General features: G+C 39.4%; 1 protein-coding gene across 8 annotated transcripts in view; it reads left to right on the top strand.

The window, feature by feature from the left end:
- The window catches only part of si:ch211-214p13.3 (nectin-1), a 90,800-nt gene that overhangs the window by 9,433 nt on the left and 59,517 nt on the right, over positions 1–21,850 (top strand). For 6 of the 8 annotated variants that reach the window (XM_051959208.1, XM_051959211.1, XM_022199570.2 and 3 more), the window contains exons 2-4: positions 5,184–5,525; positions 5,653–5,952; positions 10,579–10,672. In XM_051959208.1, coding sequence (XP_051815168.1) covers positions 5,184–5,525; positions 5,653–5,952; positions 10,579–10,672 — 736 coding nt within the window. Of the gene's footprint in view, positions 1–5,183; positions 5,526–5,652; positions 5,953–10,578; positions 10,673–18,402; positions 19,021–21,850 lie in introns of those variants that run through there. The other 2 variants (XM_051959212.1, XM_051959213.1) reach the window with 2 other exon arrangements.

Raw genomic sequence — 21,850 nt, 5'->3', positions numbered from 1 at the left:
CATAAAATATCAAATTTTTCGCCAGTCCTGATGTGCATGCCAAATTTCACGCGTTTTGGAGTATGATAAGGCCGCCAAAAAGCCAATTTACTTTACGGGAGAAAAAAAAAAAAAAAATAATAATAATAATAATAATAAACCCTAGGGTTTCAATAGGGTCCTTGGCACCGCTGGTGCCTTGGACAGTCGGTGCCCTGGCACCGCCTGTCCTTCGCACCCTCGGTGCTCGGACCCTAATAATAATAAACCCTAGGGTTTCAATAGGGTCCTTGGCACCGCTGGTGCCTTGGACAGTCGGTGCCCTGGCACCGCCTGTCCTTCGCACCCTCGGTGCTCGGACCCTAATTATTCTGATTGTGATTCTATTCATGGTGACCATTGTGGTGGCTGTGCATCCAAAGAAAGAAAACAATGTTGAAATGTCCTAAATATAAAAAAGCTGTTATTTATTATAACATAAAATTCGTTCAAAGCTCAGAAACCTGTCACTCTCGGGTGTTTTTTTAGCTGTGAATGCGGAACTAGAGGAGTAAGTATGAAGATGAACTAATAGGTAGACTTGTTTTTAATTATTAACACTTTTATTACCTTAGCTAATCACAACTGTCAAATGCTGCCTGCGCACTGATGCATAAAAGTTAATCTCATACTCTAGTGTATTTCAGTAACAGGGGACATTTTATGGTGTACTTTTCCCAGTCTGACTACATTTTACATGTGATACTTATACACACGTGGACAAAATTGTTGGTACCCCTCAGTTAAAGAAGGAAAAACCCACAATTCTCACTGAAATCACTTGAAACTCACAAAAGTAACAATAAATAAAAATTTATTGAAAATTAAATAATCAAAATCAGCCATCACTTTTGAATTGTTGATTAACATAATTATTTAAAAAAACAAACTAATGAAATAGGGCTGGACAAAAATGATGGTACCCATAACTTAATATTTTGTTGCACAACCTTTTGAGGCAATCACTGCAATTAAACGATTTCTGTATTTGTCAATGAGCGTTCTGCAGCTGTCAACAGGTATTTTGGCCCACTCCTCATGAGCAAACAGCTCCAGTTGTCTCAGGTTTGATGGGTGTCTTCTCCAAATGGCATGTTTCAGCTCCTTCCACATATGTTCAATGGGATTCAGATCTGGGCTCATAGAAGGCCACTTTAGAATAGTCCAACGCTTTTCTCTCAGCCATTCTTGGGTGTTTTTGGCTGTGTGTTTTGGATCGTTGTCCTGTTGGAAGACCCATGACCTGCGACTGAGACCAAGCTTTCTGACACGAGGCAGCACATTTCTCTCCAGAATGCCTTGATAGTCTTCAGATTTCATCGTACGTTGCACACTTTCAAGACACCCTGTGCCAGATGCAGCAAAGCAGCCCCAAAACATTACTGAGCCTCCTCCATGTTTCACCGTAGGGACAGTGTTCTTTTCTTCGTATGCTTGGTTTTTGAGTCTATGAACATAGAGTTGATGTGCCTTACCAAAAAGCTCCAGTTTGGTCTCATCTGTCCAAAGGACATTCTCCCAGAAGCTTTGTGGCTTGTCAACATGCATTTCTGCAAATTCCAGTCTGGCTTTTTTATGAGTTTTTTTCAGCAGTGGTGTCCTCCTTGGTCGTCTCCCATGAAGTCCACTTTGGCTCAAACAACGACGAATGGTGCGATCTGACACTGATGTACCTTGGCCTTGGAGTTCACCTTTAATTTCTTTGGAGGTTGCTCTGGGCTCTTTGGATACAATTCCAACGATCCGTCTCTTCAATTTGTCATCAATTTTCCTCTTGCGGCCACGTCCAGGGAGGTTGGCTACTGTCCCGTGGGTCTTGAACTTCTGAATAATATGAGCCACTGTTGTCACAGGAACTTCAAGCTGTTTAGAGATGGTCTTATAGCCTTTACCTTTAAGATGTTTGTCTATAATTTTTTTCGGATGTCCTGGGACAATTCTCTCCTTCGCTTTCTGTTGTCCATGTTCAGTGTGGTACACACCTTTTCACCAAACAGCAGGGTGACTGCTTGTCTCCCTTTAAATAGGCAGACTGACTGATTATGAGTTTGGAAACACCTGTGATGTCAATTAAATGACACACCTGAGTTAATCATGTCGCTCTGGTCAAATAGTTTTCAATCTTTTATAGAGGTACCATCATTTTTGTCCAGGCCTGTTTCATTAGTTTGTTTTTTTAAATAATTATGTTAATCAACAATTCAAAAGTAATGGCTGTTTTTGATTATTTAATTTTCAATAAATTTTTATTTATTGTTACTTTTGTGAGTTTCAAGTGATTTCAGTGAGAATTGTGGGTTTTTCCTTCTTTAACTGAGGGGTACCAACAATTTTGTCCACGTGTGTATATCCTTTACTTAGCACCCAAAACCGTTTAACACCACCAGGCGGCTGAACAAATACAACTGGAATTGTCCTACATGGCAAAAAATGACTAAATTCATTGTCCACATCACCTTGAGAATAGTTAGATTTTTATTGCTTCATTATTGTTAAATAGTGAATTTGTGAGAGTAGCATGAAGAAACAGCATCTGTAATTTTGCTATACAGTCGTGCGATGCATCGTGTTAATTAAACTGAATGTTAAATAAGAAACCTACATTTGAGCAGTTTGTACTCAAAAAGACTGATATTGAGAAGCAGTTAAAGGGGAACTTCGTTTTTTTTTTCAACCTGGGGCAAGTTGACCCATACTTTTCGCTAGCTGAGCTGCGAAGCTGCCTGCCTGGCTAAATACTGGAGCTATGTCGAAAATGCATTTCTCCATCACTCACATGTAAGAAATGACAAATGAAAACAGACCCCAGGTTGAAAAAAAACGAAGTTCCCATTTAACTGCAAAGTCTGCAGGGTTTTTTAGGTTTTCCTTCCTGACTGCAGCAGCTGTGCTTTTAGCTTCTGTTACATTCTAAACTACTCATTTTCGTTCAGGGTGATAATTTTTTCTTTCTGTGGTACACAGTTAGTTTTTGGCCTTCTGATATTAGAGTCAGTCTGGTTCGGGCTCTGGCTTATTTTTATTGTGTGTTAATGTTTTACTTGCTATATCACTAGTGCTGCAGCTGAAGCAAGGATAAAGCGGTGTAATAGAGAATGGATGGATGGATGCAGCTGAAGCAATTAAACCGTCTCACACAGAGGAAAAACACATCTAAATGACACACTCATTGATCACAATATACAGCTGTAATGATAGTCAGATCTACTGAGGCCCTCGTAGTTTGGTAGTGATACTAATACACCTGATAGGATTTACATAGTTTCCCACATTTTGCAAATTTCGCTTCTGTTTTACTGCTGCAGCTGTGTAACTTTGAGTCTGTATTATGTGCTTAAGATCTTTGTATTTCTCTATTATTATAGTTTGTCCTTCTTTTGTAAAATACACCACTGTGGTGCCAGTAGACCTGTCCATGTTTGCGATGGGTCATCTGTTGTAGATTCCGTTCACATCTAGAAAACTGTGTTCAGAAACTTTTGATTGACTTACTGAAACTCATAACCACTTCTGCAGAAGCTTATCCTCACTGCAGTTGTTAGTTTTGGTAAAGCCAGATAGCTAAAATATATCTAGATAAGTCGAGCTAGCTGCATAGTACAGGCCACAGGCAACACTGCTCTGTTGTCCAGTTCTGACTCTCACATGTCCACTTTTAGCATTAGACAGAGTCAAAATTAGCACTCTGAGTGGTTGTGCAGTAAGCAAGCTGTGATAAATAAAGACCGACTTCTTGTTTTTATTCTCCAGAGTCGCTTTTTTAAACCTTAAATTGCGAGCAGCTGCTGTAGTAAGGGTGTGGTTGTTATGGTGACAGTAGCATAGAAACGGTCCCAGTAAGTTGAGTTTGAGTAATCTAGCCATGACTTTTGGAAATTTGCTCTGGATAGTCATGCCAGTTATGTTATAAATTATTATATCAGGAATGCATGCCCTATATCTGAAATAAAAAGTTGCGTAATATCAGTAGGTGTCCATTTATTATTGAGGTAGATGTGTTTATAATTTGGGTGATTTCTTGGATTTTCATTTAGTAAAGACACTGATAATGAGATGAGACGCTTCAGGAATTGTCAGATTCAGCTGAGCGGGTGATTATCTTAAATTGATCTCATCGTACATTGGCTTTTTCATCAGTTTTACTTAATTATTTTTACTAATTCACTAAGGCTTTATGCATGAATGCCTTAGTGAATTGTTTGCAGTTTCTGGATTGTGTGTATCATGGTGCCTGAAGGTTCATCGCGGGTTGCAGAGCCCTCACTCACCACTGCACCTTATATGATCGAGTTGAATGGCTCTCTTTGACGATGCGTTGTCTCATCCATGGGTACACTTTTATTTATAAAGCAATCCTAGGTCTACTTCCACGTTATTGATGTGACTACATTTCCAGATCTCACAGCAATTACTGCTTACATTCCAAAGATGTATACTTGTTAAACGTGCCGAAGGCGCATTTTGAATCAGGACAACACTGTTTTAAGTATTCTGCACCTGCTGCCTGGAACTCACTGCAAAAGACACAGAGTCTGAAGGGTCTCATGACTGTTGGAATTTTTAAAAACCGTGTGAAGGGTCTTGCAACAGCTACTTTTCCCACTTGTTGTTTTAATGTAACTTAATCCTGTGCTTTAATCTAGCATGGATTCTATTTATTTTGTTGAGAGAGTTGATGTCTGTTTTTAACTGTTGCACTATTCATGTTTCTCTGGCTGCTGTCTTGGCCAGGCTTTCCTTGAAAAAGAGGTCAGTGTTGGGCACCCGTATAGCTCAATGGGTTAAGCGGGAGACCAAGTACAGAGGCTTACGCAGCGGTCTGGGTTTGATTCTTGCTTGTGGCCGTTTCCTGCATGTCTCCCCCCCCCCACCCCCCCCACCCCACCCCACCCCGTTTCCTGTCTCTCTTTCACTATGCCTATCAATAAAAGCCGAAGAAAGGCCAAAAAAATTACTTGGAAAAAAAATAGGTCATTGTATCTCAACAGGACCAGCCTGGTTAAATAAAGGCTCAATAATTTTTTTTTTTTTAAAGTTATTTCTAATTCGGCAAGAAGACAGTCCGCACAGCGGTGTGGTTGCCTGATTCTCTGCTTAGGTTCTCTTGTGTTTTTGATTTTGGATTCATGATCTGAAAGCCTGATATAATTTCCTTCACTTTACAGCACTCCGGGTGATTGGTGGAGAAAAAACCGTGGTTCAAGATGGAAACGCTGTTTTACCCTGCATACTTATTGAAACTCAGGAGTCCCTCAGTCAGATTTCATGGCAGAGGAGGACCAGAGAAAAACCTCAGAACGACAACTTCTATACTATCCTACCCACAACTGGACCACAGTTTGTTGGTGGAGAGGACAAAAGATTTACATTCATTGGGAATTTCAAAGGGAACAATGGAACTCTTCTTTTATCCAGTGTTACCTTGATGGATGAAGGGATCTACACGTGCATCTTCACGTTGTTCCCCAGTGGCAGTCACAAGACGGAGATACCTTTGAACGTGCTTGGTACAGTGTGAATTTGTACTTAAGATCCTCTGGATGCTTGTATGTGTGTGTGAGAGCGAGAGAGAGAAAGTTGCTTTTACCTTCTTGCACGCATGTTGACCCTTTTTGTGTACGGTGACTCTCCTAGTGCCTCCAGTGACCAGTCTGGAATCTAATACTCCCACTGTGGGTAAAGACGAGGTGTTGTTTGCTACCTGCACTGCTGCTGTCTCCAAACCTCCTGCAGAAGTGAAGTGGAACATCAGTCCTCTTGGAGAAAAAGTACGTGCGGCAACCAGCGCCACCCAGTATACCAACGGTACAACTACAACCATCAGCTCACTGTTCGGTGTGCCTACCTTGGAAGTTAACAATCAGTCGGTCCCATGTGTCGTCACCAGTGAAGCCCTGGCGAACGAAACTCTGCCCTTCACCATCCAGGTCCAGTGTAGGTATACACACACTTCCATACATCAGTGACTTCTACTTTTCTACCATTTGTGTAAATTTTATAATTGGCAATTTCAGACTTTGTCATTAGCTTAAAAAATATATTAAGTACTATTAAGGTAAGACACACAGACACAACCAGGAGTACAATCAGCAGCAGTGTACTACTACAGGGGTCAGTCAGCTCAACTATCTCTGTATGAAGTTGCCCTTAAAAGCTTACATGCATTGCTTTACCATAGCAATGAATGGTTTTATGATAAAATCATCTTATTAAAAAGACTAATGGCTGTGCACAGACTGTAAACAATATCTAAATAGTGCTGATTCTTGCACTTGTGTTACCATCAAATAATTTTTTCAGTTGCCTTGCATGTCATTTTTTAAAACTTGGATAATTAAATTACTTTTTTTGTTTTTGCAAAAATGAACTTTTTACTCAAAACATATAGAAAAATAAAAAGTAAATAATAAATCAATTTGTGCTTGAAAGGGCACCCGCTTTGTACAATATACTGTGCAGTATAACGTGTTTAGTTGAAGCTGAGGAAGGCGGGTGGTATTATTTTTGGTATAGTAGACATTTCACACTATCCTTTCAGCTTATTGTCACGTGTCTAACAAGAAGCAAGACTTTACCTCCTCTTTGTTCTGTTTAAAGGCTTTATAAAGCCTAACCTGTAGTCTAACAGGAGTTTTTAGCCAATACTTAACAGATGAGAGAGTACAAATTGCAACAAAGTCTGTGGTGAAAGCAGCATGTGGTGCCAAAGGAGGACTGCATATTGTCCAGTTTTGGCATTTTATTTGATTTTTGTCTTTTTTTAAATTTCATCCTCGCCTTAACGGTGTACGTTTTGTGTGATTTGCTTTTGTCTCAACGGCTATAGTTGAGAATTTCTTTTCTCTGCTTAATGATATTGTGGCTATCACTGTTCTTGCAGCTCTAACCCCAGAAAGGCAAGGGTCAGGTGATGAAAATGAGGAAATTAGGGCAAATGACGCTGTCACATGAGAAACTGACAGAGTGCAATGCTTTCTTACTTCACTGCTAAAGACCTTTTCCTGCAACAAAGTAGGTGGAAGTTCTGTTTTTCCTGTCTAGACTCATATTTAGCTTCACATGTGGGCAGTGCTATAGGACACTTGGACAGATTTAACCATTTATTTTGGAATGACATACATTTATGTTTGGCTGTGACTCTGCTCGAGTGATGCTCTGGAGCAGTCTGAGCAAGCATGACACAAGACAGTCCCTGAGATCACAAACCCCCACACCTGCACTTCTGAAGGTAGCAGATGAGCAGAGCCACCTTGAAATGACATGGAATTTAATAAAATTAGTCTTTGTGTAGCAACAAGCGTGTTGCATTTCGTTTGAATTCTTGCAAGCAGCATGACCTGCTCATCTGAATGCACAGACTCAGCTGTGTGCTAAATACAAACAGATGAACGTCTGGCAAGACATTACTATAGAACCTTGATATGAAGGAAATGGAAATATGCTATAATTGGAGAATGGACAAGGGAACTGACATGAAACCGTGTCCCAATTCTGTGTAGTTATGGCATGATTTGATGGCATTCAGATCGAAAATATGTTCATACGCTGCGGAGTATGAGCAGAAAGAGTAGGTTGTGAAGCTCGGGGAGAGACCACAGAGTTGGTATGGGATGTTGAGGCGAGCAAACCAAGGCCTAGACTAGGTCTTCCCAGAGTCCTTGTTGAAAAGAGGCTTATCTATTTTTAGTTGCCACTAGTTAAGCATTCCAGCCACCGAAAGATAGAAGAGAGGGAACAGAAAGCACGTGTGATGGCAATGAAGGTTGGAGCATCTCTTATTATAATGTTAATCAGCTTTGAAAACCAAAGGTCAATGGATTGTTTGTGCTTACCTTGAGAGAAAACCGATATATTGAGGTCATGCAAGGAATAGTACGTTTCAATGAGTGAACTGAACTTCCTACATCTAAGAAACAAACCAAGCCTCAAAAAAGACTGTTCCAAGAGAGTATCTACATGCGGACTAAGTAAGAATTGACCTTTAACCAACAAATGCAAGAGTAAGATGTTTGTTGCCTTCTGGGTGACCTTTATACACTGTCGAGGAGACAGATGTGACAATATCCTTTCTTGTGGTCTAAAGGTCTTAAAGCCTCAATAAGGGAAGGAGCTGAACAAACAGAGAACTAGATTATGTTTGGACTCGATTTGTTTGGTCAAATGATAGCGAGGAAGACTGCGTTTGGGGCACAGATGTGACTGAGACGTGCCGTCAATAAGGTTGACTGATGCTTTGTAGTCACACAACATGGCATTTGTTTCCTGTACCATTAATCTTCCTGCTGGAAGAAGAATAGATCCTTACAGAGTGGTAGGCTGAAAGCTAGTGGGCGAGTATGAAAGCTCCTCTGCCCATACATCTGCCAAACATTAGTTATTAAAGAAGACCCCTGTTACCTGTTTCTTGGTGTGGTTTTGAAGGTATGAAACTGAAGTAGCTGAAACACATCAAAATTTCTTGGTGACTCGTGCAACTTGGATGTTGGAATTAACTGTTGAGAGGCTCTTAATGGCTTATAAACATTAGCAATGATTTGGGGATCTGCAGAGGCAGTGATCCAGCGATGTGGTGAATGCAGAGCAGCAAAGTGAATGAATGCTGCCTCAGCTGAAGAAATGTTGAATGGACGGACTTACGAGAAAACAGTTGGACACAGAACGTCATTGTGATGAGCTGACATTGTGATAAGGCTCCATTTGTACTGATACATAATTACACTGGCATGCCATGGTTGTGTCGTGGAAATACTACAAAAACTCACTTTTGTGAATTTTGTGATGACTTCCTGTAAGTGGAGGAAAATGCATAGTCACACTACATCTTATTGTCGAGTTTGTCTCTCATACCCATTCCAGGATTATGAACAAGGTGAGCGTCAGTCTTTCTGGGTTTCACTTGGCCGTTTCTATAGAGGTCTGTCAGCTAACAAAGCAAACTCTCTTTTCACAGGCATGCCCGGCATTTCCTCCTCCCTGCCAATTAGAGAGAGAGAGAGAGAGAGAGAAGTCAAGCTTGACATCCATCGAGGTCGAGCTGCCCGCTGACACAAACTACAATTTGACGAGAGACAGACTTTCACATGAAACAGCAGACTTATTTTAATCAGGAAATGCAGTTTCAGGGAGGAGGAAATGAGAGGCTAACTCTGTGAAGTGACAGTTTGCTTTGTCACTTTGCCAGAAGCATTATCAGTTTGTTTGTCAGTTGTGTTACTCAGATGCAATGTTTTTGTGGTGCGGAAGGGAGGAGACTGCACATAGCAAACCTCAGAGTCAACCCAGAATTAAACAGCATTAGCTTGTACTCATTTTTCTAAAACACACTCACATTTTTTTAGCAGAAAAAAACCCTCAGCAACCCTAACCAAACTGCAGAGCTGTGACACTGTCTGAAAAATAAGTAAATACTTGACAACAACAGTTTTAATTGCAAAGTGCCTCGGCATGAAAGTTCATTCTGGATCCCTGAGGTCCACTTCCTTGCATTTATAGTTTTCAATTGTCATAAATGAGCTCAATTCAGTGTCATTACAGTGTATCATAATACATGCAATTCCAGTAACTGGTCACATCTTCCACCCAGATGATTTCAACAGCATAAACCATTAGCATAAATCCATTGCCCTGCCCTGTGGCAACAGTCTGGTTTGTTGATAAAGTAACAGTGGGAGGAGTGTTTTCTTGGTACACTTTGAGCCTCTTCACTCCATTCAGTTATAATCTGAAGGCTATGGTTTTACTGAGTATTGCTTGTGACCGCATGATTCCTCATATGGCCAAAGTTTGCTTTCTTCTAATGGCTCTGTCCACTGTGATAATGTACAAAGTCGCAAAGAAAGTCATCTCAAACTCCATTCACAAATATGACAGTGAGTTCTGTGCACTGGACAGACGTCAGATTTCATGACCACGGAGGAGAATACTTTTGAACCGTGGTACAGCTGGAGATGTGCAGCTGAATCTCACATTTGTTCCCAATGTGTACAGTAATCAAGTAGACTAAATATTCAGTCTTTCAGGATGTTACGCTTTGGGTGGTATTTCCCTGCAAGCCAGCACCTTATCTTTGTGCCAGGCCTGCTGTGGATGGATAACAGCAGCAGTTCCTGCTTTTCATTTGAAGGTGTTGAAAAACTGCTGGGCCATGTATCATTTTGACCTTGATTTTCTATATTTGTGTTGATGAGAAACTGGTTTTTGTGTTTTTTTGTTTTTGCTTGAAAGGCTCCACTCACAGCGGCGGCAAAAGAAACTCTTATAGAGATGCAGAAACTGAGAAAAGCCATTTTAATAATTTAATATCTCTAACATCTGTCTAAACTTCCAAGAGTCCCCCTATCGTAGAGGTTTTAATATTGCAGTCTTAAATTATAGTTTCCTGTAATCAGGTCTGTTGATTCCTGTAATCAGCCAGTGTCAGAAAGCACAGAGACAGAAAGTTTGTGTATTTTATTTTTATTTTATTTTTTTGCTACTGTGTGTTTATGTGATAGCTGCTATAGTCATGATGAAGTCAGTTACAGAAATAACACATTCCCCTTTTACCTTCCTCTTTCGCAGTCCCCCCCATGGAAGTGAACATCATTAAAACATCACCAAACACGTTTGAATGCGAGAGTAAAGCAAACCCCCCAGCAAATTTTACCTGGAAAAGGTACAGTAATTTGAATTTCAGTTGACATACCAAACAAGATGTTTTGTTTGTTTTGTATTGTGTTGTGTAGTGATCACAGAGTTGTGCCAGTAGTCAAATGAAGTCAAAGGATAGTTATGTGGTCTGGTTTGTGTGTGCTGAAATGGAATGAAATGTGTATTTTAGCTCCAGTGTTAAAATACTGAGTCCTACGCATCCCACAGAAAAAGAGTGGAAATGGTGCTGAAAGTGAATTTTGAAAAATAGATGTCAGAACACAATACCAAATCAAACATCACAAGTGTGATAACGTGGCAAATTGAACTTCAGCTTGTTGGTCTTCCGAGAAAATTTGTCGAATAGAAACAGGCCTAGGATAAGCCTCCACAGTAAAATATGAATGGAATCAACTTACCTTTTGTCAAATTTAAGATAAATGTGTAAGTAATGTTTTCAAACCACTTGAGAGCTGGTAAACATGAATATTTCTAGCTACCTTTGAATGACTGTACTCCTGAAAATCCACTGTCTCATGAAATCACCATTTGCTCCATTTCACTTCTTAACATTTGCCTTTTTGTTTTATTTGTTGCTAAACAAAAAGGTTAAAAGAACACATAAAAGATAAGAAAGTACCATTTTGTCACACATGCTCTTCTTACAAAGTAAATGACTGTTGTTGCTGCAGTTTTAGCATCTTATAAAGCTTATACAGTTGAATTATGAGGTGTTATGCATTCAGAAGAGGTTCATTCAAAGCACAGGAGCAGAACATCTCTGTGAAAGGGACAAAGAAAGGTGATAAATAGGTAAGCATACTTCCCAACATTTATTATTTAAGAGTTCAAACCTTGGAGATATGCTTTTTTGTATTTAGAACCGCGCCCATATAATGGAATATTGTTGGTGGGTTTTTCTCATAATAATAGGCACAATAAAGGGCAGCATTGAATTGAGCTGTTATGTATGAATGGAACAGAGAGAGAAAACTGAAAGTAAGCAGAGCTTGCTATAGGGTCATTCCGTGTGGTTTCACCAGATGGTGGTTGTCGCACCATTTTCAAATTAGTCCTAAATTTGCATGCCATTAGACAGTCACAAAAGTACTTACTATGCAAAATTGTAGGCCTGTAGCTCAAATAGTTTCTGAGTTGTGGGGGTCTGAAATTTTCAGAATTTGGGCTATAAAAAGCCTTGCCACCGTTTTTTGCATCTTTAAGTGGTTATTTCTCAGTACATGTAATTTGTATGTGTATGTTATAACTACATGTATGCATTGCAAATGGGTGTCAACATGTCATTACACTTTTTGAAGGTAGTCACCTTTAACAACTAACATTTCAAAAAGAACAAAACATACATAATACTACCATTGAAATGACTACCAATACTTGTATCCCAAAAAAAGCAAAAAACGATTTTGACATTCCCCATGCCATTTTGAGTAAGAATATCTCAGTAACTACAAATATAACCCTGCTGCTTTTTTGTACAGCGATAGAAGACAGATGGAACTGTCTTGTAGAAAAAGTTAGGGTCTCTGGTACCTGTCACACACTGAGATTTTTGCCACCAAAAATAGCCAATTAAAAATCTCGTCCAACTTTGGGAGCTCATGTTTTCCAAACTGAGGTACCTAGAAAGCTCCAGTTTGCTAAGTTATGACACAAGTTTGTGTAGAATGGAACCCAGGGGTGTTAGAACGCTTCTGTGCAGTATTTCCAGTACTTTTAAGGTCCCAAACTCCACTCGTGAGTAGGTATCTCTTAATTTTTTAGCATTTTTAGCAAGCCCCCATGGCCTGCAGAGTGTAGGGAAACACCTGGGGATGTTTGTGGGGCACTAGCTACATGCAGAGGCCTTGTTTACCAACTCACAGCTCTCTGGTATGTCTAGAGGCTGAGAAATAACCACTTAAAGATGCAAAAAATGCTGGCAAGGCTTTTTATAGCCCAAATTCTGAAAATTTCAGACCCCCACAACTCAGAAACTATTTGAGCTACAGGGCTACAATTTGCATAGAAAGTACTTTTGTGACTATCTAATTGCATACAAATTTAGGACTAATTTGAAAATGGTGCAGCAACACCCCCAAGGAATATCTGATCATTTCACCTGGAATGACCCTGTAATGTTTTTAGCATCACTGAATGAAATCGGATTCATATCTCATGGAAATGTCTGTCTTCTCAGGTTTGGTAGGTTTTCCTCAGCTGGTTTTACATCTTCACATTTGGATTAGTTGTTCACATTTACTGGGTTTAGCAGTTGAGCTCAGGACTTGGTTGTTCTCCTTTTTGTATCTATGCTTGGATATTCAAAATATCCAGGCCATAAAACAATGTAGTCAAAGATTAACAAAAATGCAAACTGCTTCTGCTGCAGCTGTGATAACAACAGCCAGTAGACAGGAACTTGACCGGCACTGACATTTACAGGTCAGGTATAGAAATACACACGTGGACAAAATTGTTGGTACCCCTCAGTTAAAGAAGGAAAAACCCACAATTCTCACTGAAATCACTTGAAACTCACAAAAGTAACAATAAATAAAAATTTATTGAAAATTAAATAATCAAAAACAGCCATTACTTTTGAATTGTTGATTAACATAGTTATTTAAAAAAACAAACTAATGAAACAGGCCTGGACAAAAATGATGGTACCTCTATAAAAGATTGAAAACTATTTGACCAGAGTGACATGATTAACTCAGGTGTGTCATTTAATTGACATCACAGGTGTTTCCAAACTCATAATCAGTCAGTCTGCCTATTTAAAGGGAGACAAGTAGTCACCCTGCTGTTTGGTGAAAAGGTGTGTACCACACTGAACATGGACAACAGAAAGCGAAGGAGAGAATTGTCCCAGGACATCCGAAAAAATTATAGACAAACATCTTAAAGGTAAAGGCTATAAGACCATCTCTAAACAGCTTGAAGTTCCTGTGACAACAGTGGCTCATATTATTCAGAAGTTCAAGACCCACGGGACAGTAGCCAACCTCCCTGGACGTGGCCGCAAGAGGAAAATTGATGACAAATTGAAGAGACGGATCGTTCGAATTGTATCCAAAGAGCCCAGAGCAACCTCCAAAGAAATTAAAGGTGAACTCCAAGGCCAAGGTACATCAGTGTCAGATCGCACCATTCGTCGTCGTTTGAGCCAAAGTGGACTTCATGGGAGACGACCAAGGAGGACACCACTGCTGAAAAAAACTCATAAAAAAGCGAGACTGGAATTTGCAAAAATGCATGTTGACAAGCCACAGAGCTTCTGGGAGAATGTCCTTTGGACAGATGAGACCAAACTGGAGCTTTTTGGTAAGGCACATCAACTCTATGTTCATAGACTCAAAAACCAAGCATACGAAGAAAAGAACACTGTCCCTACGGTGAAACATGGAGGAGGCTCAGTAATGTTTTGGGGCTGCTTTGCTGCATCTGGCACAGGGTGTCTTGAAAGTGTGCAAGGTACGATGAAATCTGAAGACTATCAAGGCATTCTGGAGAGAAATGTGCTGCCTAGTGTCAGAAAGCTTGGTCTCAGTCGCAGGTCATGGGTCTTCCAACAGGACAACGATCCAAAACACACAGCCAAAAACACCCAAGAATGGCTGAGAGAAAAGCGTTGGACTATTCTAAAGTGGCCTTCTATGAGCCCAGATCTGAATCCCATTGAACATATGTGGAAGGAACTGAAACATGCCATTTGGAGAAGACACCCATCAAACCTGAGACAACTGGAGCTGTTTGCTCATGAGGAGTGGGCCAAAATACCTGTTGACAGCTGCAGAACGCTCATTGACAAATACAGAAATCGTTTAATTGCAGTGATTGCCTCAAAAGGTTGTGCAACAAAATATTAAGTTATGGGTACCATCATTTTTGTCCAGCCCTATTTCATTAGTTTGTTTTTTTAAATAATTATGTTAATCAACAATTCAAAAGTGATGGCTGATTTTGATTATTTAATTTTCAATAAATTTTTATTTATTGTTACTTTTGTGAGTTTCAAGTGATTTCAGTGAGAATTGTGGGTTTTTCCTTCTTTAACTGAGGGGTACCAACAATTTTGTCCACGTGTGTATAGAGCCTGCTGATGTTAGCTGTATCCTGCTAACAGCTAGCATTAAAAGTTTAGCAGCACATAAAGTCATGTGAAAAAATATGTACATCTCATGGAAGCGGTTGACGTTTTGGATAAATTTACACAAGTTTCCTGGCAGAAAAATACAGTTTTCAAATCCTGTCGTTAGCATTTTGAACAGATTCAACTCTGGGCTTTGACAGGACCTTTTCCATATCCATCCATCTTTCATTGGTGGATTTACTAATGTACTTAATGTCATTATTGTTGACAGATTCTAATGGACTTCTTCACTCTTTGACATGATGCAGAATAATAGAGGTAATTACTACAAGCTGCTGAGTCATAGAGGCAACACAGTATAACATTTCTACCACCATTTAAGAATTAAATTATGTAAATAACTGTAAAATGTGTCATTTGTTTGACTGTCTGCAGGGACTCTTTCAACGGTTGAGTTTTTGCCAATTTAAATATGTTGATAGTCAGTCATTTCCATGGAATGGCCTTATTTTTTTCACATGACTCTACTTCCATTTCAGTAATCAGAGTCACACTCAGCCTTATGAAGGTCACACTTTACCAGAAATAATCTGCTTAGCCATCAGTCATTCCAGTTTTTCCATTTTTCCGTTGCTGCTGACGAATGTTTACCCACCACCTCAATATTATTGTAGGGGTTTTTTTTATATGAAGTTCCTACCAATCATGAAAAAGCTAAAATGTTGACATGACACTGAGCTTGCATGTACTGGGAAGCAGCGAGTTAATAAATAAAGGCCTAAGTCCTCTCCAAAGACGGTTGCCTTTGAAATCCAGATTAATTGCTGTTTACACAGTCTTATCGAGACTCTCCCACATGTTGCAGCAATAAACACGATAGTCAATCCTGTCTTTATTGGGATTTTTTATTTACAGTGTATGTATATGTTGCTGCCAAAAAACTGTTTCACATGAGAACAAAGTGGAAATGGGAAGTGGATGTTCAGCTGCCGTTATTTTTATTATGATAGTCATGTGAAAAGTGTGCTCAGAGTCAGGCTGTGCAAATGTGATGAGACAATAGAGAAATGAGTCAGTTAAGCTCGTTGCAGAAGTGCGTCATTAATCTAGAGAACAAATTCAGTTTAGGAATGGAATAAGTAAAATTTATTCTACCTACATTTATTCTATCTGACGACAACGCATAAAAATACTGGTCTATGACATACTGGGCAGAACTGTGTTGTTGCAGATTTGTGACTTGACAGAAAAAGTAGTGCATAAAAAGGTTAAGCACTTATGGTACAATGATTATAGGAACATAGCAATTTTGGAAGACCAAGCCAACTTGTCTCAAAACAAGACAAAATATATCGACTGTTGCTCAGTGCTTGTCCTTGGAGTAATCTTGGTTTTCTGAAAACTCAGGAGGATTGATGTGAAATCTTGAATTGAAGGTGTGCTGGATATGACACCTTTTTTATTTTGAGTGCTTTTGGTCTGTTTTAGAGTTATACATAGATGACCACTGAATAAATTGCATTATTTGGCTCGGTGGCTCCAAGATTTGGCAAATTACCCAATTAAACCAATGATCAACACCACAGTAATAGACAAAACTGTTGGGTTTTAAACTGATGTGTTCTATGAGACAAATTAACCAAACTAAAGGTTAGAATTGTTATATTTAATCAAGGTCAGTTTATTTTCCATGTCTCTTGTCAAATTTAACCAAAAATAAACTGTTAGCAGTGCCCTAACAGGATTCTGTCAAAATGAAAAATAAAAAGTTAATCTATTTATTATTTCTGCGACCCTCAGTGCAACCAAGAAGCTTTTAGTGATTCACCTCTACCAAAACAAAAATTCAGTGACTTTATTTATGTATTTATTTTTGCTAGACTGGATTGAACTGCAGGCAGTGTTGACACAGTACAGATGGGTGAAACAAACTGAAAATCTAAGTAGTTAAATATATTGTATGTAAAGCCACCATTTTTACAGCATTGTGGGTACTTGGATAAATGCTTTACTTGTGGAGTCCAGTTTTTTTAAATTAATTTATTTCATTTTTTAATAATTAAAGTTTTATCTTTTCTTATTTATGTTTCATGGCTTTATTATCACAGTACAACCAGCATATGGAATCAAATGCACGACTCCAAGCTTATCATACAAAAAGCACAATAACTAGGCAGCGGTATCCATATCACAAAAACCGCAGAGCTAACACTGGGAAGACGCTTTGATGCTGTTCACACACCTCAAGACATATTTACAGAGAACATGAGGAGAGGGGTAAGACCATCACACAAATGGAGCACATCACGGCAGGTAAGATGATAACACAGGCGGAAAAGCAAAGAAGCCTGAGCAGTATCAAAGTTCCTAAAACGAGACAGAGGATGAGTATGCACAAAAAACAGGACATAGTGACATAAAACAGGAATTAATTAAAACATGATCTATGAGCGGAACATGGACAGGACAACTATGCCATTGTTGTACTGCAGAAAAGACATTTTTGAGTTCTCCAAACTTGTTGCCATGGTTGTGCTGTTTCCATAGCAGTGCAGGACTTAATATTTCTGTGAAAAATTATCCCACAGGAGTGAAAAAACAAAACAAAAAACATGTTTGGAGTTCAGAGGTTAATGGGAAGTTGTGGAAAATGAACTCACATTCTTTACTTTATTAAGAAATGCTTAACTCAATGTAATGCTTAAATAAAATGTTTAGTGGGTACATATGATATCAGTAAGGTATTTACACCCCCTGTCAAAAGTTTCAGGATCATATGGATGTGATCAGGGCAGGACTCTGATCAGACATGTAAAGTTTCAGGCAGATTGGAGCATGTTCAGGACATTTACACAGCATTTGAAATTTCATGGCGAAGGATCAAAATTCCAGAGGCCGCCACGGACACGCCCTTTGACTTTGGAAAAAGATTTTGACTTTGGTTCATTAAGGCCTCCTATGTACTGGCCCAATATGAGGTGAATTGAAGTTTTCCCCTAGGAGGAGTTCGCTCTAGAAAAAAATGAAAAATGGGCAAAATCTGACATTCAATGTAAAATAGCTCACTTCCTGTTGGGTTTGAAATGTGGCTGTCACTGACTTTTTGTTCAGCCTGATGTGTTGCATATGTGTACCAAATTTGGTAGATACACCCCCTGTCAAAAGTTGTAGGACAGGTTCTACTTTATATGAATGAGAAAGTGTCCTAAAACTTTTGACAGGGGGTGTATGTGTAAATGTTTTATTTGGTTCAAATGGAGCAGATTTTATGCACTGGTTGGTTGAGAAAAACTATTGTGTTTTATAAGAGAGTTATATTTTTTTTAAAGTAAAATCTGTTATTTATTTGTTAAAATTAATTTGTAAGTCTTGCTGTCAAATACATGTAGGGGCATGGAGGAGTATTCCGCTCTTGCAACTGCATAGAATCTAAGGTACAAAATACGACAGAATAAAATGGAAATAGGCAAAAATATAGAATTTATGTAAATGAACACTGTTACTTTCAACCATTGTCGCCAGCATTGATAGCCTTACTGTATTAACATCATTTAAATGATTACCATGGATTCTTCAATCTATAAGTCACCAGTTCTCTTGTCTACTCCCTGTTCATCTATGACTGCACGCCTGTACATGGTTCCAACACTATTATGAAGTTTGCAGATTCTTGAACGACTATGAGCCTACAGGGTGGCAGTATGGTGCACCAACAACAACCTGGCCCTCGACACGAGCAAGGCCAAGGAGATCATCGAGAGAGAAAGACGAGGTTGCTCACTCGACCCCGTCTACATCAACAGAACTGAGTTTGATCATGTTTCCATCTGCAAGTGTCTGCTCATCCACATCTCCAAGGACCTCTCCTAAACCTTCAACACATCGACCCTAAAGATGAAGGCTCGCCAACATCTCTTCTTTCTGAGCAAACTGAGAAAATCAACTTGTCTCAGAAATCCTGGTGAACTTCTGCTGATGCAACATTGAGAAAGATGGAAAAATACTGAGGATTGTATCACTTGCTTTGCAGGAACTTTAAGTCTGTGAGAATGTGCAGGTGGCCTTGAAGAGAAAGTTACATACCAATGCCAGATAAGATTTCAGAACAAAAGACTCACTGTCCAAAACATAGAGAAGTTGCACGTTGCTAAACAACGTGAGACAATTGTTTAAATACTGTCATTACTTTTGTTCGTAGAGCTCCTCTCCCATAGCCCGGTGTTGTGTGAGATTCTGTGCACTGCCTGATTAAAGAGACCCTGACCTTAAGATCCTCATTTTGAGAGTGGAATTCTTTTTCATCCACAGAGAACAACCAGAGCAACTGCATCACAGTCTGGTACGGAAACTGCTCTGTCTCAGACCTGAGAACACTGCAGAGGCTGGTGAAAATTGTATTTGCTGTCTGCTCATTCTTATAATTCTGTTTATACTGTAATGTCCTGTCTATACCATACTGAATATAATGCACTTTACTGCTGCTTTTGCACTTCTATATGATACTAAGCTGCACTTTGTTGTCTGAGTACTTGTGCAATGACAAATTGAGTCCATTCTAATCCACTCTAATTTTGTTTAAACAGAAAATTCAAAGCTTCCTGGAATTACTGCTATCAGTATACATTTAAGTGGTGCCGTGGCTTAAGTGATTTAAAACCTACATTGTGAAATTTTTTGGCTACTCAAGTCAGCAGAAACAAGTTGTAACAAAACTAACAATAAGCACCGGTTAGGTATTGGAGTGGAACTTGTTAGTAGCAATAAACACATCCTGCTGAAATAAAACAACTATAGTACTCTGTTGGGTGGCTGGGCTCAGCCTTAGAGATAGGGTGAGAAGCTCGGACATCCGGAGTGAACTCTAAGTAGAGTCGCTGCTACTTTGCATCAAAAGGAACCAGTTAAGAGGGTTTGGACATCTGATTTGAATGCCTCCAGGGAGACTTCCTTTTTAGATTTTCCAAGCACTTCCGCCTGGGAGTAGTCGCTGGGAAAGACCCAAAACCCGCCTGAGGGTTATGTACCTCATCTAGTCTGGGAACGTCTTGGGAAGCCGGAAAGAGCTGAAAAGCATTGCTGCTTCTGCCACTGGACCCCCGAAAAGTAGAAGTGGATGGATAGTACACACGTGGACAAAATTGTTGGTACCCCTCAGTTAAAGAAGGAAAAACCCACAATTCTCACTGAAATCACTTGAAACTCACAAAAGTAACAATAAATAAAAATTTATTGAAAATTAAATAATCAAAATCAGCCATCACTTTTGAATTGTTGATTAACATAATTATTTAAAAAAACAAACTAATGAAATAGGGCTGGACAAAAATGATGGTACCCATAACTTAATATTTTGTTGCACAACCTTTTGAGGCAATCACTGCAATTAAACGATTTCTGTATTTGTCAATGAGCGTTCTGCAGCTGTCAATAGGTATTTTGGCCCACCCCTCTTGAGCAAACAGCTCCAGTTGTCTCAGGTTTGATGGGTGTCTTCTCCAAATGGCATGTTTCAGTTCCTTCCACATATGTTCAATGGGATTCAGATCTGGGCTCATAGAAGGCCACTTTAGAATAGTCCAACGCTTTTCTCTCAGCCATTCTTGGGTGTTTTTGGCTGTGTGTTTTGGATCGTTGTCCTGTTGGAAGACCCATGACCTGCGACTGAGACCAAGCTTTCTGACACTAGGCAGCACATTTCTCTCCAGAATGCCTTGATAGTCTTCAGATTTCATCGTACCTTGCACACTTTCAAGACACCCTGTGCCAGATGCAGCAAAGCAGCCCCAAAACATTACTGAGCCTCCTCCATGTTTCACCGTAGGGACAGTGTTCTTTTCTTCGTATGCTTGGTTTTTGAGTCTATGAACATAGAGTTGATGTGCCTTACCAAAAAGCTCCAGTTTGGTCTCATCTGTCCAAAGGACATTCTCCCAGAAGCTTTGTGGCTTGTCAACATGCATTTTTGCAAATTCCAGTCTCGCTTTTTTATGAGTTTTTTTCAGCAGTGGTGTCCTCCTTGGTCGTCTCCCATGAAGTCCACTTTGGCTCAAACAACGACGAATGGTGCGATCTGACACTGATGTACCTTGGCCTTGGAGTTCACCTTTAATTTCTTTGGAGGTTGCTCTGGGCTCTTTGGATACAATTCGAACGATCCGTCTCTTCAATTTGTCACCAATTTTCCTCTTGCGGCCACGTCCAGGGAGGTTGGCTACTGTCCCGTGGGTCTTGAACTTCTGAATAATATGAGCCACTGTTGTCACAGGAACTTCAAGCTGTTTAGAGATGGTCTTATAGCCTTTACCTTTAAGATGTTTGTCTATAATTTTTTTTCGGATGTCCTGGGACAATTCTCTCCTTCGCTTTCTGTTGTCCATGTTCAGTGTGGTACACACCTTTTCACCAATCAGCAGGGTGACTACTTGTCTCCCTTTAAATAGGCAGACTGACTGATTATGAGTTTGGAAACACCTGTGATGTCAATTAAATGACACACCTGAGTTAATCATGTCACTCTGGTCAAATAGTTTTCAATCTTTTATAGAGGTACCATCATTTTTGTCCAGGCCTGTTTCATTAGTTTGTTTTTTTTAAATAATTATGTTAATCAACAATTCAAAAGTGATGGCTGTTTTTGATTATTTAATTTTCAATAAATTTTTATTTATTGTTACTTTTGTGAGTTTCAAGTGATTTCAGTGAGAATTGTGGGTTTTTCCTTCTTTAACTGAGGGGTACCAACAATTTTGTCCACGTGTGTACTGTACTACATTCATTTCCATCATTTTTCTGGACTCTTTGTGATGCCATTTAGCTCTGTAGGTTTGTTAACTGTTAAATGCTCCATGGTAATCACCAGCTGATTGTTTACTTTGTATTTTGGACGATTACTGTACAATGTTCTTTTTTGAAGTCGTTTTTGGAAACGTCTTATTTTTAATGTAGATGATTATGACTTATAGCTCATGAAAATCTGAATTCCTATACCTCAAATGATTAGAATATGTCTTAAGATCAATCAGCAGAAGTATTTACAATACATCCAGCTTCTGAAAAGTATGATCCTATATACCACTGATGAAGAAAATAGCACATCCTTTTTGCTAG

This window comes from Acanthochromis polyacanthus, chromosome 14, assembly GCF_021347895.1.
Source record: "Acanthochromis polyacanthus isolate Apoly-LR-REF ecotype Palm Island chromosome 14, KAUST_Apoly_ChrSc, whole genome shotgun sequence".
Lineage (NCBI taxonomy): Eukaryota > Metazoa > Chordata > Actinopteri > Pomacentridae > Acanthochromis > Acanthochromis polyacanthus.
Note: the sequence above shows the minus strand (reverse complement) of the source record. Positions and strands in the feature narration are given on the sequence as shown.